This window comes from Panicum virgatum, chromosome 5K (assembly GCF_016808335.1).
Source record: "Panicum virgatum strain AP13 chromosome 5K, P.virgatum_v5, whole genome shotgun sequence".
Lineage (NCBI taxonomy): Eukaryota > Viridiplantae > Streptophyta > Magnoliopsida > Poales > Poaceae > Panicum > Panicum virgatum.
This window is the reverse complement of record NC_053140.1, coordinates 34,242,445-34,258,639: the sequence shown is the minus strand read 5'-3', so window position 1 is coordinate 34,258,639 and position 16,195 is coordinate 34,242,445. Positions and strand designations below refer to the sequence as shown.

The window sequence follows — 16,195 nt, the reverse complement described above, 5'->3', positions numbered from 1 at the left end:
GAAGCTGGGGGGCTCAGGCTGATGCTGGAGACTGTCAGCCGGATTCGAGGCAACGAGCCTTCACTGTCGAGCCGTAGGTGGAGCCGGGCGACGCCCAAGCCACACAGGCTGAAAATGAGCCGAGCGAAGCTGAAGCCACGCGAGCCGAAGGGGGACGCCTTCACTGATGAGCCGAAGGAGAGCCGGGCGATGCCGAACCGAAGGTGAGCCAGGCAAAGCCCAAGCCACACGGGCCGAAGATGAGCCAGGCAAAGCTGAAGCCACGCGAGCGTGCGCGTCGTGGGCTGAAGACGCTGTAGGTGGGCAACGCCTGCGGCTTCGCGAAGCCACGCTGTAGGTGCGCGTCGTGGGCCCAAGCCACACGGGCTGAAAATGAGCCGGGCGAAGCTGAAGCCACGCGAGCCGAAGGGGGACGCCTTCACTGATGAGCCGAAGGAGAGCCGGGCGATGCCGAACCGAAGGTGAGCCAGGCAAAGCCCAAGCCACACGGACCGAAGATGAGCCGAGCAAAGCTGAAGCCACACGGGCCGAAGGTGAGCCAGGCAAAGCCCAAGCCACACGGGCCGAAGATGAGCCGGGCAAAGCTGAAGCCACGCGAGCGTGCGCGTCGTGGGCCGAAGACGCTGTAGGTGGGCAACGCCTGCGGCTTCGCGAAGCCACGCTGTAGGTACGCGTCGTGGGCCCAAGCCCGTGTGTAGGTGCGCGTCGTGGGCCCAAGCCACACGGGCTGAAAATGAGCCGGGCAAAGCTGAAGCCACGCGAGCCGAAGGGGTCCGCCTTCACTGATGAGCCGAAGGAGAGCCGGGCGATGCCGAACCGAAGGTGAGCCAGGCAAAGCCCAAGCCACACAGGCAAAGCCCAAGCCAGGCAAAGCAAAGCCCGTTCGTTGAGATTTTTGCGCAAATGTTTACCTGCGTGCCAAATTCTGGCTCTGGGCCAGACAGAAGCCGGGACGTGGGCCGAAGGCGACACGTCCGCTGTGGGCCGAATGGGCCGTCGCCCACGCGGAAGCTGGGAACCGGCCGGATCGAATCCGCCGCCGGTCGAAGTCGACCGGGCCGAAGCCGAAGCTGAAGTCAGTCCAGCCGAAGGCCGAAGCCGAGCGGAGCCGAAGCTGATCGAAGCCAAGGCCGAAGCCGAGCGGAGCCGAAGCCGAGCGGAGCCGAAGCTGGGGGGCCGAAGCTGATCGAAACCAAGGCCGAAGCCGAGCGGAGCCGAAGCCGAGCGGAGCCGAAGCTGGGGGGCTCAGGCTGATGCTGGAGACTGTCAGCCGGATTCGAGGCAACGAGCCTTCACTGTCGAGCCGTAGGTGGAGCCGGGCGGCGCCCAAGCCACACAGGCTGAAAATGAGCCGAGCGAAGCTGAAGCCACGCGAGCCGAAGGGGGACGCCTTCACTGATGAGCCGAAGGAGAGCCGGGCGATGCCGAACCGAAGGTGAGCCAGGCAAAGCCCAAGCCACACGGGCCGAAGATGAGCCAGGCAAAGCTGAAGCCACGCGAGCGTGCGCGTCGTGGGCTGAAGACGCTGTAGGTGGGCAACGCCTGCGGCTTCGCGAAGCCACGCTGTAGGTGCGCGTCGTGGGCCCAAGCCACACGGGCTGAAAATGAGCCGGGCGAAGCTGAAGCCACGCGAGCCGAAGGGGGACGCCTTCACTGACGAGCCGAAGGAGAGCCGGGCGATGCCGAACCGAAGGTGAGCCAGGCAAAGCCCAAGCCACACGGGCCGAAGATGAGCCGGGCAAAGCTGAAGCCACGCGAGCGTGCGCGTCGTGGGCCGAAGACGCTGTAGGTGGGCAACGCCTGCGGCTTCGCGAAGCCACGCTGTAGGTGCGCGTCGTGGGCCCAAGCCACACGGGCTGAAAATGAGCCGGGCGAAGCTGAAGCCACGCGAGCCGAAGGGGGACGCCTTCACTGACGAGCCGAAGGAGAGCCGGGCGATGCCGAAGCCACATGAGCCGCCCAGGCCACACGGGCCGAAGATGAGCCGGGCAAAGCTGAAGCCACGCGAGCGTGCGCGTCGTGGGCCGAAGACGCTGTAGGTGGGCAACGCCTGCGGCTTCGCGAAGCCACGCTGTAGGTGCGCGTCGTGGGCCCAAGCCACACGGGCTGAAAATGAGCCGGGCGAAGGTGAAGCCACGCGAGCCGAAGGGGGACGCCTTCACTGACGACCCGAAGGAGAGCCGGGCGATGCCGAAGCCACATGTGCCGCCCAGGCCACACGGGCCGAAGATGAGTTGGGCAAAGCTGAAGCCACGCGAGCGTGCGCGTCGTGGGCCGAAGACGCTGTAGGTGGGCAACGCCTGCGGCTTCGCAAAGCCACGCTGTAGGTGCGCGTCGTGGGCCCATGCCACATAGGCTGAAAATGAGCCGGGCGAAGCTGAAGCCACGCGAGCCGAAGGCGGACGCCTTCACTGATAAGCCGAAGGAGAGCCGGGTGATGCCGAAGCCACATGAGCCGCCCAGGCCACACGGGCCGAAGATGAGCCGGGCAAAGCTGAAGCCACGCGAGCGTGCGCGTCGTGGGCCGAAGACGCTGTAGGTGGGCAACGCCTGCGGCTTCGCGAAGCCACGCTGTAGGTGCGCGTCGTGGGCCCAAGCCACACGGGCTGAAAATGAGCCGGGCGAAGCTGAAGCCACGCGAGCCGAAGGGGGACGCCTTCACTGACGAGCCGAAGGAGAGCCGGGCGATGCCGAAGCCACGTGAGCCGAAGGTGAGCCAGGCGAAGCCCAGGCCACACGGGCCGAAGATGAGCCAGGCAAAGCTGAAGCCACGCGAGCGTGCGCATCGTGGGCCGAAGACGCTGTAGGTGGGCAACGCCTGCGGCTTCGCGGGCCGAAGGTGCGGTTGTCTTCGCTTAGGTCGAAGAAGACGGGTGGCCCTCGCTTGGGCCGAAGGTGGACGAAGCCTGCCTCGTCGTGGGCGATGCTGGTGCCTCCGCGTTGGGCCAAAGACTTTGTCGCAAGCTTCTGGGCCGAGCTGACGGCCGAAGGGTTTGCTGGCTTGTTGCTGCGACGCGAACCGGAGGGCAGGCAGTCTGAAGCCCGAAGGATACTTTTTGCTTGAGCGTGCGTGATTTTTGCAAGACAATTTGTATATAGCAGTAGGACGAAGCCATATAACTGAAGCTCCTTTACCGAAGAGCAGACAAAATATTGCTAAAATCAAAACTCCTTTCTGTAGCCACCGCCAGTAGCTGATACTTTTTGCTACTTTTTGCTTGAGCCTGCATGATTTTTGCAAGACAATTTGTATATAGCAGTAGGACGAAGCCATATAACCGAAGCTCCTTTACCGAAGAGCAGAAAAAATATAGCTAAAATCAAAACTCCTTTCTGTAGCCACCGCCAGTGAAGAGGCTGGTCGAAGCCGGTAACATCAGGCCTGTGTACACATGACCGAAGGGTTGGACAAGCAACCGAAGGCCCTCGTTGACGGTGAAGTGCTACGAAGGGTGAAAAAGCTCGGCTCTTTCATGTGGTAATCGTGAGCTTTAATTTCGTGCCAACACGCGGTGGGCACCAAACTGTTGGGGAGAAGACTCCGCCAAGCAGTAAAGAGGGAGGGACACCGAAGACTCCAAAAAGAGAGCATGTATCAAGAGCTCCAAAAAGAGAGAGCTCCCTTGACCCTTTGGGCCAGCCATATATATAGAAGGAGAGGGAGGTGGAAATTTGCCCCCGCCCCGCTGGCAAATACAAGAATTACAAATAGGCCCTTGGGCCGTCACATGAGGCCCATTTACACTTTGGGCTGGGCCATCCCCCAACAACTACCAAACCAAATTATGGCCATGTACCCACAAGAAGGATCAAGAGACTGTATTTGACAAGCTATAACCGAGACATGAACAAACAAATTGTTCGTAACCCAGCAAGGAACAAGCTTGTACCCAGGATCCAGCATGGGGGCACATGCCCCCTACCCTTAGGAACTCCATGAATTCTATAGTCATAGTAGCGCACAATAGGCAGTGTCCAGTCAGAGATGGAATTCCTCCTCAGCCACATAATTACAATTTTTCTTTATTTATCAAATAGCACACAATTACAATTAATAAAAATACTACACAACTTATCCCAACCCATGAAGTTAGCAGTTGTAAGGATCACCGGGGTGTCCGACCCTAGAGGGGGAGGGGGTGAATAGGGTCGCTAATCGCTTTTCTATCCTAGGGCTCAATCTAATTGCATAAGATAAACCTAACACGTCCTACACATGCTAGTTATGACTAAGGTTTATCTATGCTACCCTCTACTTACCCCAAAAGACTTGCAACCTATAGTCAATCCTAATCAAACTAACTAGGAAAGTAAAGGTAAGCAAGAAAGAGTAAATGCGGAAACGTAATGCGGTAAGTAAAGCGGTAAGGGAGAGGATATGCAAACTCCCGTGAAGACACCAAGACACACGATTTAACGTGGTTCGGTTAGGACACCAAAGTCCCTCCCTACGTCCACGGCCACTTGCTCACAAAGAACAAGTGTGATACCGAGTCTCTTCGCTTGATCACCGTCTTGCCACGCCTCCAAGGCTCCCGACAAGCAAAGGCTAAGTGACACCAAGTCACAAAGACGAGGTCACCGCCACCGTCTATCTCGAAGCGTCACCACGGCACCGTCTTCACTATCTTGGAGCTTTAACACCAAGTAGGGGCCTCCTTCCCCGCACAAAGTGTCGTTGCCACTCCACACCAAGTCGGAGGGTCACACGACGAGTACAAGTGTTTGCTTGCCACAGCAAGACTTCTCTCAAGGGAGCTCTCGCAAGAACTAATCCCTAATCAAGCACTAAGCACTCTAACAAGTGTGCTTAAGCCTATATGATGTACAATGAAGCTCTATGGTGGTTGGAGATGATCTTTAGCTCTAGTATACTTCTTTGAACTCCAGCACTCTCAAATGACCCGGCCTTGGGGGTATATATAGGCAGCACAAGCAAATATAGCCGTTGGAGAAAAGCTGCCAGAAAAACGCTTAACGCCGGTTAATCCGATGCTCCCCAAATCGCCATCGTCGGTTTAACCGGTGATACTAAACTGCCCACTGAAAACTAGCCGTTACGTGTACGGGCAATCAACCGACGCAATCGACCGGTGTATGTAATATTAGCGTCGGTTTAACCGGTGAGTGCAACTGTCCTCTGATCCTTGAAAAACAAACTCTCTGGACAACTGCACCGACGCTATTAACCGGTGCATCATCGGTTCATCCGATGTATGCATTTTTCTTGGACTGCTTATGCCATTGCACCGACGTATTCAAACTTCCTATCGTCGGTTCATCCGGTGCCAAACCCTAGCCCGCAGGCCATCTCTGTCATTGCACCGATGAGTACATTTTGCCTTACGTCGGTTTAACCGGTGATACTAAAACTCCCAGACGTGCTCAAGTCAATGCACCGACGTGTGTAATTTGCTTGGCGTCGGTTCAACCGGTGACTTGATTTCTTTTAGGTTTCAGGGCGCTGCCCTAAGACCCGCGAGGGGCGGCTCCCCCTCGACCCCCGTCCGCTAACCGGGTAGCGGAACCCCCGTAGGGGCGGCCCTTCGGGCCTAGCTTCGCCTCTCTTCTCTTTGTCATCACTTGAACCTAAAAGCCTAAGTATATCATCTAAGCAAACACATTAGTTCAAGTGTTGCGTGTGCCATCAATCGCCAAAACATTATATTGAAATATGGCATGAGAGGCCATTTTCGCTACAATCTCCCCCTTTTTGGTGATTGATGACAACACAACCAAAGCAAGCAAGATGAATTGCAAGAATATGAAATTGATACCAATTTGAAAAGTTAGAAACTACTTAGCTTGCTTGGATGACATTTCAATGCTCATTTTAAAAGCCCTTGATACCAAATGTAGAAAGAATTGTGGAACAATGGCTTGTGTGTGGTTTGAACCATATGAGCAATGAAAGAATTTGTACCTTAGTCCATGGGATCATCAAATTGCACTTCTCCCCCACATTGACTAAGTACCTCCCCCTATCACCATGCATCCTTTTGCATTGCATTTTCCATTCCTCCCCCTTGCTAATGGCATCACTTGCTTGCTTTTAGGGTACATTTCTCCCCCTTTGTCATCAAACACCTAAAAGCTTCATAACCACTAGCAACAAGGATCATTAGTAGCAAAAGAAATTCACTAGTGATAGAGTGTTATACCAACTAGATTAGGCATATCTCCCATTGTTTGAACAAGCTCCCCCTTTTTCAAAACTTGTGGCACCTCCTATCTTGACATCCATTGTAATACCAATTGTGACTTGTAGGGGTAGTGTTCAAAAGAAATTGAATTCATGGAGATAGCTTTAGGTGACTAGCCATGCCTCCCTATATCATTTATCTCTTTAACCTTTTGGGAGTTATGGCTTGGTCTTCTTCCCTTGTCCAATCTTTCTTGATCCATTGATACCAAATGTAAGGTTAATTGCAATGTGTATTATCTTGATATCGAGGGATTGAGTGTATTACCATATGGACAAAAAGGAGTGTGACTACAACAAATAGCACTTGTAAAGCATGTTAGTCACAAAAACACAAGCTATAGAGTTAGCTCCCCCTAAATGTGTGCATTAGTGTTTGAATCACTTAATCAAATGTATGCACTTGTAATTCACATAATGGGGATCAAACTCTATAACTTGAAAAACATGACACCAAATGAATACCAAGGATAGGATTGATACCAATTATAGACTTTGGTATTTTCTTTCGAAAATATGTGTCATGGTGAAGCAACGGTTTTTGCCCATGTAGGTTGCACTAGATAAGAAGTTAGTACCAAAACAACCTACCATATGATATTTCTAGGAAGGCATAAAAGATACCAAATGTAAATACCAATTGTAAAGATAAGATCATGCATTCCTAGAGAGGCATTGAGCTACAAAGATGCATGAAGGATATCAAATGAATTTGAGATCATCCTTTTACCTTGCTCATTACCTCATATGTAGGGAAGGGGAATTTGGGTTACTAATCTTTAATCCACAACTCGGCTTTACTTCATCTTTGCATGATGCATCCCTACTTATGCATCCCAAACCTCGTCAAGCCTCCAAATTCCCCGTAGCTTGGATGCTTACCACCATATAATGATGACTTGGCCTCCCTCTAAAACCTTGATTCCCCCTTTGATTCTCCCTCATGACTTGATTCACTTAGGTATTTCTCCCCCTTCGGGATATGCTTCCTCTCCTTGAGAAAATACCTTGATTTGATCCACATTTGTCCCTCTTTGGAATCAAATTACTTAAAAGGTCTTGCTTCTAAAAGGTCTTGCAAAATAATATAGCTCAAAAGAAGATTAGTATCCTAGGGAGTTAGCTCCATGACTCATGATCCAATTGTATGATATCAATGAAGATACCAATTGAGAATTTACTATGGTGGATCACAAAATCACGAAACTAGCATGACATGAGCTAAGCTTTCCACAAATATGTGCATAAAGTGATAATGTGAAAATCAAGTGCACAACTAGATGTTATAACTAGAAAGCTTAGATCATATCATGCACGGAGGTAGCTCTAAAAAGGATAAGAAATTGACAATTATACCAATTGAATGAGTTTAGAACCTAGCATACCTCCGGGGGAACAACTTAGTTTACCTTGTATGTACCAAATTGAAAGTCTTTGAAGGAAGAGTACTTGGTATACCAAGGTTGAGCAAGTGTATGAGCACATAGCCTATGAACTTAGATATGAGCATTTAAGTTCAATAAAGCATGGCTCAACATGCATGAAGGCACAATTTATCTAACCACTCTTATAGAGTTGTTTGTTCACATTGATTGTGAGAAACATTCTCTTAGAGTGTTAACTTCACGTGAGACTACAAAAGATAAGCTAGCAAACATGTTAGTCTCAAAATCACAAACCATAGAGTGAACTCCCCCTAAATGTGTGCATTTAGTGTTTGAATCACCAAGAAAATGTATGCACATTGATTTTGACACAATTGGGAAGTTTACCCTATAGTTTGTGTTCATGGTACACATAAGAAATACATACCTCATGAAGTCCGTGTACCATGAAAGGTAACCTTGTGTAGCTTTCTACACACTTATCAAACCATGTAGGTTGCTCATGGGTTAGAGTCATGGCATAAGCAACCCACCATATATAACACTAGGAGATGCAAAACAAGCAAACATCCTAGCAAAAGCAATGGAGCTACATGATGCTTGAATTGTAATCTAGCTACCATTACCTTATGGGGGACTTGGGCAACAAATGTCCAAGTTGTGAGCTTAGCTTGTTTTGGCTTGGACCTTCACTTTTAACTTGTAAGCTAAGCATCCAAATCCCCCGATGCACTTGTTTGGTGCCTAAGTCTTAGGGACCCAAACCTTTTGGGAGCCATCCATGGTATGAATAATATCCTTGGGCACCCAAATAGGTTGGTTCCATCCATATGTTCTCCACCCCATGACATGAGCCACCACCTTGCCATTCTTCTTCTTTTCAATTATGTAGTGGTTGCTCTTGTGCTTATTCTTGTGGGTGGGCTTGGTGTACATGTAGGACGCCTTCAAGTATAGAGATGTGTTTTTCTTGATCTCCTTAGCCTTCTTGTTCTTGTTCAAGTTCTTGGGCTTGCTATTTTCTTTGCCCTTTGCTTTGCCCTCTTTTTCCTTGCATTGGTAGGACTTGTGGCCTTCTTTGTGACACTTGAAACAAGTCACGGTTTCTCCCTTCTCAAGCTTCTTCACGCCCGCGGAGGTGTTATCTTGAGAAGGTTGGACTTGCTCTTGAGTGTACTTTCCTTTGAGCCGCCTCAAGTCCGTCATTAGCCTTTCTATCTCTTGTTTAAGCTCATCATTTTCCTTAGCAATGAGATCATCACATGTTTCTACGATCACATTCTCATTGCAAGGGGTTAGATCACAAGAGGTAGACGCATCTACCTTGTCAAAAGAGATAGCACAAGGAATATTGCAAGGAAATGATTTATCCGATGATGATTCACTTTTAGACTCAAGACTCTCATATTTCATTTTAAGTTCTTTATGCTCATTGTCTAACAAATTGAATTTGTTTAGCAAGTTCTCATATCTTGAGACAAATGAAGCATGAAGTTTTTCGTTAGCCTTGAGAGCTTTGATTTCTTTATTTTGTTTAATGAGATATTCTTGTTGATTATGGAGAAGAGTCATCATCTCACACATTTCATTGGTTTCAACATCGGATTCATCATTTGAGGAGGAGTCATCACTTACATCGTTATTACCTAGTGCCATGAGACACATGGGAGGTGGTGATAATCTCCGAGGACGATGGGTGGTTGAGCTCTTGGAATTTTTCTTGTGACTTGAGCTTTCACCACTTTTCTTGGGCTTGTGGATGGCGGAGAGAGCTTGGGCTCTTGACTTGTTCTTTTTCTTTGCCATCTTCTCTATCCCAACCGCACTCCCTTTAATGAGTGTTTTGTACCCAAGCTCATAGAGCTCATGTACATGCTTGGCAATCTTGCGGTTGTGGTATAGCACGGCCCTTGGGTATTCTTCATCACTTGAACTTGATTCATCATCACTATCTTCGTCATCCTCTTCTTCTTGTTCACTTTCACTTGAGCTTGATGAGTCTTGTCGCCTTGGTTGATGCTTGCATGAGTGCTTGGCGGCGAGACTCTTTTTGCTTGAAGGAGAGGTGGACTCTTGCTCTTTCTTCTTTGTCATCCCCATACTATACTCATGGGCAATGATTTGATTGATGACTTGGTTTGGTGTAAGCTTGACCAAGTCTTCCTTTTGCAAGATCGTGTTGATGATGTTGTAGTCGGGTTTGCGAAGGCTTCGGAGAATCTTGCGGTTAATTTCCCCATCATCAACTTGATTGAGACCTAAGGCATTAATTTCATTGACAAGAGTATTTAATCGTGAGTACATGTCATGAGCATTTTCATTTGGAAGTTGCTTAAAGCTACTTAGCTCCTCGCCGAGAATATGGTATTTTTGATTGGCAACATCCTTTGTGCCCTCATGATTCTCGACAATTTGCTTCCATAGCTTATGAGCATTTTCATTAGCAAATACACGATTAAACACACTATCACATAGAGATGACAATAGAATAGATTTTGCAATGGCATCATATTGTCTCTCGGCCTTATTCTCATTTTTCTTGCCCTCTTCGGTGACACGCCAAACATCAAGCCCCCGGGCTTGAAGATGTGCTTGCATAAGCACTTTCCAACGTGGAAAACCCGTGCCATCGAAAAATGGAGCCCTATCGGTACTCATCCCTTCCCCGGACATATACTCACTCGACGGTTAAGTCGACGGGTCTCCTACGAGCTTTCTCACAAATTTACCAATAGAATTGGCTAATCCTCGTAAGAGGTGTGAGACCAGGCTCTGATACCAATTGTAAGGATCACCGGGGTGTCCGACCCTAGAGGGGGAGGGGGTGAATAGGGTCGCTAATCGCTTTTCTATCCTAGGGCTCAATCTAATTGCATAAGATAAACCTAACACGTCCTACACATGCTAGTTATGACTAAGGTTTATCTATGCTACCCTCTACTTACCCCAAAAGACTTGCAACCTATAGTCAATCCTAATCAAACTAACTAGGAAAGTAAAGGTAAGCAAGAAAGAGTAAATGCGGAAACGTAATGCGGTAAGTAAAGCGGTAAGGGAGAGGATATGCAAACTCCCGTGAAGACACCAAGACACACGATTTAACGTGGTTCGGTTAGGACACCAAAGTCCCTCCCTACGTCCACGGCCACTTGCTCACAAAGAACAAGTGTGATACCGAGTCTCTTCGCTTGATCACCGTCTTGCCACGCCTCCAAGGCTCCCGACAAGCAAAGGCTAAGTGACACCAAGTCACAAAGATGAGGTCACCGCCACCGTCTATCTCGAAGCGTCACCACGGCACCGTCTTCACTATCTTGGAGCTTTAACACCAAGTAGGGGCCTCCTTCCCCGCACAAAGTGTCGTTGCCACTCCACACCAAGTCGGAGGGTCACACGACGAGTACAAGTGTTTGCTTGCCGCAGCAAGACTTCTCTCAAGGGAGCTCTCGCAAGAACTAATCCCTAATCAAGCACTAAGCACTCTAACAAGTGTGCTTAAGCCTATATGATGTACAATGAAGCTCTATGGTGGTTGGAGATGATCTTTAGCTCTAGTATACTTCTTTGAACTCCAGCACTCTCAAATGACCCGGCCTTGGGGGTATATATAGGCAGCACAAGCAAATATAGCCGTTGGAGAAAAGCTGCCAGAAAAACGCTTAACGCCGGTTAATCCGATGCTCCCCAAATCGCCATCGTCGGTTTAACCGGTGATACTAAACTGCCCACTGAAAACTAGCCGTTACGTGTACGGGCAATCAACCGACGCAATCGACCGGTGTATGTAATATTAGCGTCGGTTTAACCGGTGAGTGCAACTGTCCTCTGATCCTTGAAAAACAAACTCTCTGGACAACTGCACCGACGCTATTAACCGGTGCATCATCGGTTCATCCGATGTATGCATTTTTCTTGGACTGCTTATGCCATTGCACCGACGTATTCAAACTTCCTATCGTCGGTTCATCCGGTGCCAAACCCTAGCCCGCAGGCCATCTCTGTCATTGCACCGATGAGTACATTTTGCCTTACGTCGGTTTAACCGGTGATACTAAAACTCCCAGACGTGCTCAAGTCAATGCACCGACGTGTGTAATTTGCTTGGCGTCGGTTCAACCGGTGACTTGATTTCTTTTAGGTTTCAGGGCGCTGCCCTAAGACCCGCGAGGGGCGGCTCCCCCTCGACCCCCGTCCGCTAACCGGGTAGCGGAACCCCCGTAGGGGCGGCCCTTCGGGCCTAGCTTCGCCTCTCTTCTCTTTGTCATCACTTGAACCTAAAAGCCTAAGTATATCATCTAAGCAAACACATTAGTTCAAGTGTTGCGTGTGCCATCAATCGCCAAAACATTATATTGAAATATGGCATGAGAGGCCATTTTCGCTACAGCAGTCTATATGAGTTAATGCTTTGAAAAGCTTGCAATAATTCTCTTCCTCTTCCGTTCTCAGAAATGTACTGTATTGTATCAAAGTAAGAAGATGACTGGATGTCTTGTCAAAATATTGCTGCTGTGTCTTCTCAAAGATGGAATGTCCATGGCTACGGTGTGGGATGATGAAGACTTCTTCCGTTATTGTTCACCATCTCGATGCGTCAAATATGGGTCCAAGCCTGCGTAATTTTTGCAAGACAATTTGTATGTAGCAGTATGACGAAGCCATATAACTGAAGCTCCTTTACCGAAGAGCAGACAAAACATTGCTAAAACCAAAACTCCTTTCTGTAGCCACTGCCGGTGAAGAGGCTGCTCGAAGCTGGTCGAAGCCGGTAACATCAGGCCTGTGTACACATGACCGAAGGGTTGGACAAGCAACCAAAGGCCCTCATTGACGGTGAAGTGCTACGAAGGGTGAAAAAGCTCGGCTCTTTCATGTGGTAATCGTGAGATTTAATTTCGTGCCAACACGCGGTGGGCGCCAAACTGTTGGAGAGAAGACTCCGCCAAGTAGTAAAGAGGGAGGGACACCGAAGACTCCAAAAAGAGACCATGTATCAAGAGCTCCAAAAAAAGAGAGCTCCCTTGACCCTTTGGGCCAGCCATATATATAGAAGGAGAGGGAGGTGGAAATTTGCCCCCACCCCACTGGCAAATACAAGAATTGCAAATAGGCCCTTGGGCCATCACATGAGGCCCATTTACACTTTGGGCTGGGCCATCCCCCAACAACTACCAAACCAAATTATGGCCATGTACCCACAAGAAGGATCAAGAGACTGTATTTGACAAGCTATAACCGAGACATGAACAAACAAATTGTTCGTAGCCCAGGAAGGAACAAGCTTGTACCCAGGATCCAGCGTGGGGGCACATGCCCCCTACCCTTAGGAACTCCATGAATTCTATAGTCATAGTAGCGCACAATAGGCAGTGTCCAGTCAGAGATGGAATTCCTCCTCAGCCACATAATTACAATTTTTCTTTATTTATCAAATAGCACACATTACAATTAATAAAAATACTACACAACTTATCCCAACCCATGAAGTTAGCAAACTATATGAGTTAATGCTTTGAAAAGCTTGCAATAATTCTCTTCCTCTTCCGTTCTCAGAAATGTACTATATTGTATCAAAGTAAGAAGATGACTGGATTTCTTGTCAAAATGTTGCTGCCGTGTCTTCTCAAAGATGGAATGTCTATGGCTACGGTGTGGGATGATGAAGACTTCTTCCATTATTGTTTACCATTTCAGTGCGGCAAATATGGGTCCGAGATCATGTTCCTTTTCTGTTGCTAGGATCCAGCGCACCAGGCTTGATACTAGCATGCTCCGACCAGGACACCATTTTTGTTTACCTAGCTTACGCCCAATACATAGTGACAACCAGGACATCATTAGAATGCATGTGCCATGTAATCGATTGTGGAAGTAGCTGCAAGACATTATTGTAAAGAACGAATTAAGAAATACATAAAGTTGTTGTTTAATTACAAGATAGCCAACTTCAGAAGGCAATGAGACCGCAAAATAATCAGTGTCATACTCATTCTAGAGTGCAAGTTCATCTAGAAGATTCATTTAGGCATGTTTTGAATATCCAAGAAGCGTGGTCGCCATTATTATCCGAAGGAAATCTAACAGAAAATATCTTCTTTACCCAATTTATGATGTGTGTATAACTAGCAATTTATAACTTTAGACCGTATGTGGTATGCAATCTATCAAACCAAATCATGGCCATGTACCCACAATAAGGATCAAGAGACTACTTGACAATCTATAATCGAGACATAAACAAACGAATCGTTCGTAGTCAGGCAAGGAGCAAGCTTGTACTCAGGATCCAGCGTGGGGGCACAAGCCCCCTACCCCTAGGAACTCCATACATTCCATGGTCATAGTAGCGCACGGTAGGCTATTTCCAGTCAGAGTTGGAATTCCTCCTCAGTCACATTTACAAATTTTGTTTCCTTTTCAAATGACACACAATTAAAATTAATAAAAATAATGCACAACTTAGCCCGACCCATGAAGTTAGCAATCTATATGTGTTGATGCTTTGAAAAGCTTGCAACAATTCTCTTCCTCTTCCGCTCTCAGTAATGTACTATCATGTATAAATGTAAGAAGATGACCGGATTTCGCGTCAAAGTGCTGCTGTCGTGTCTTCTCAGAGATGGAATGTCCATGGCTACAGTGTGGGATGATGAAGACTCCTTCCGTTATTGTTCGCCATCTCAGTGCAGCAAATATGGGTCAGAGATCAGGTTCCCTTTCTGTGGCTTGGATCCAATGATACATCGTCATTATGCGGAGCACCAGACTTGATGCTAGCATGCTCCAGCCAGGACACCATTCAGAGACTCAGGTAGTAATTTATTCTCAAATCCAGATGACAAATTTATTTGGAACGAGCTCACCTTATAATCAATGGTCATATCCGAAGGTGTCGTGCTCTCATCATCCTCCCCTTCTTGAAAGAAAATCCATCCTTGGCGCCGATTGTACTCGAAACTGATCCTGTAGGCTCCTTGATCCGAATCCACATGAGCTTTGTCAATACTATCCTGCAAAAGATTAGTACTAACAAAAGATAGCATAGGAATAGATGGCGTATGAATATCAATAGTATCGGATCCACTTAGTTGATTACAATCTTGAACAACAAAAGAAGAATTCAGATTTGCACAAATGTAAACCCGATGTATCAAATATTGTCCTTTGTTGTTATATTTGCTAATAACATGATATGTATGTCTAGATAACCATGGCAAATCAGCACACATAAAAAGTTTCTCCTTTAAATTACTTAGATTACACAAAACATCAAATTCAATATAGCCCAAGATATGTAAAGAAGACAACAATTTCATCTCATCTGTATCACTAGCAACATGAATCACATTTGTAAATTCAGCAAAAACATGTGGTTCAGTGCTCTCATGTTCATGACCATGTAAGTCATCTTTATCACAGGGAATATGAATCAAATCATGTTGTGACAAAGGTAAATCAAGAGTTGGTCCCACTAATAGTTTCTCTGTCATAACATGATAGGTGGAAGAATTTAGCACATCCAAAGAAGCCTCACCATCCATGAGTGCAGCACCATGAGCATTACCTTTGCTCTCAATTTCAGCGAGAGTAATAGGTGCATTGTGAAGTGATGGATCTGAATTTTCACATGAGGATGTGAGCTCCTCGTTTTTGTCCATGTCATCCTTGTCCTCTTGCTTTTGTTCAGCATCCTGCAAAAGGTTAGGCGTAGCAAGAGAAATAACAATGGACTGGTCCTCTATGTTTTGCACCTCAATATATGAATTCAAAGCAGGAGGTGGATTAACAAAGGTTTTACGCATAAGAAGTTTCATATCTATCCAAGTTTGGGGTTTATCTGAAGAACTTAAAGAATCCCACCAAACTAAAGCTGAGTGTCGCAAAACACTAGCTGTATTTTTTACCTTTCTCCTTGGACACATGCAACGAGTTGCAAATATATTATCTATAGCAATTTCCCACTCCAAGTACGCATCAGCACCCACACCATCATATGTTGGTGGATATGAAGAACCTGTCATTGTTAGAAGACAGCGAAAGACAACACAAAAGTATTATCCCTATCAACTAGCAATTACTGGGTGGTGGTGAAAGTGGAATGCAATATCTCAAGCGGCTTACCACCGTCTTGCAAATGTTCTTACCAAAGCCAACAGGCGGCACAATCAGTTGTCAAGCTTGGGTGTAACAGTTGCAAGATGAACCTGTGCTGATAGAAGTATATGTGTAGCTTTGGGTAGGCACAATATAGTAGCAAGGAATAGCAATTATTCAATTCAGAATTGCAAGACTGAAAAGTAGTCCCAAGATTGTCTATGTCGCCGGCCTAAACCCGTCCTGGACCTAGTTCAAGCAAACAACAAAACAACTCACCACGAGACCACAAAAGGATGCAAGCACTTCTGAATTTTCTTTCTTTGCTGCCTTTTCTTTCTTTGTTTTTTTTCTTGTTGGTGCGGCTTTTTCTTTTCCTTTTTATTAGCACCTCTTTGCCTTTTTCTCTTTTTTTTTCAGAACTGAAGCAATCAAATATGGTGTGCAACAATCACATGCACCAGCGAACTAAAAACCAGAGTTGACACTAAAGACCACGAACAAGATCTAGACA

At 47.3% G+C, this 16,195-nt stretch overlaps 1 protein-coding gene across 1 annotated transcript in view; it reads right to left on the bottom strand.

Annotated features, from left to right (window-relative positions):
- LOC120709866 (glutathione S-transferase U11-like) overlaps positions 1-15,608 on the bottom strand; it is a 28,279-nt gene extending 12,671 nt beyond the window's left edge. The window contains exons 1-3 of the mRNA XM_039995502.1: positions 15,492-15,608; positions 15,152-15,278; positions 14,934-15,070 (exon numbers count right to left, since the gene is read on the bottom strand). Of these exons, the coding sequence (XP_039851436.1) occupies positions 14,934-15,070; positions 15,152-15,278; positions 15,492-15,608 (381 nt within the window). The remainder of the gene's footprint in view (positions 1-14,933; positions 15,071-15,151; positions 15,279-15,491) is intronic.
- Between the last annotated feature and the right edge of the window lie 587 nt (positions 15,609-16,195).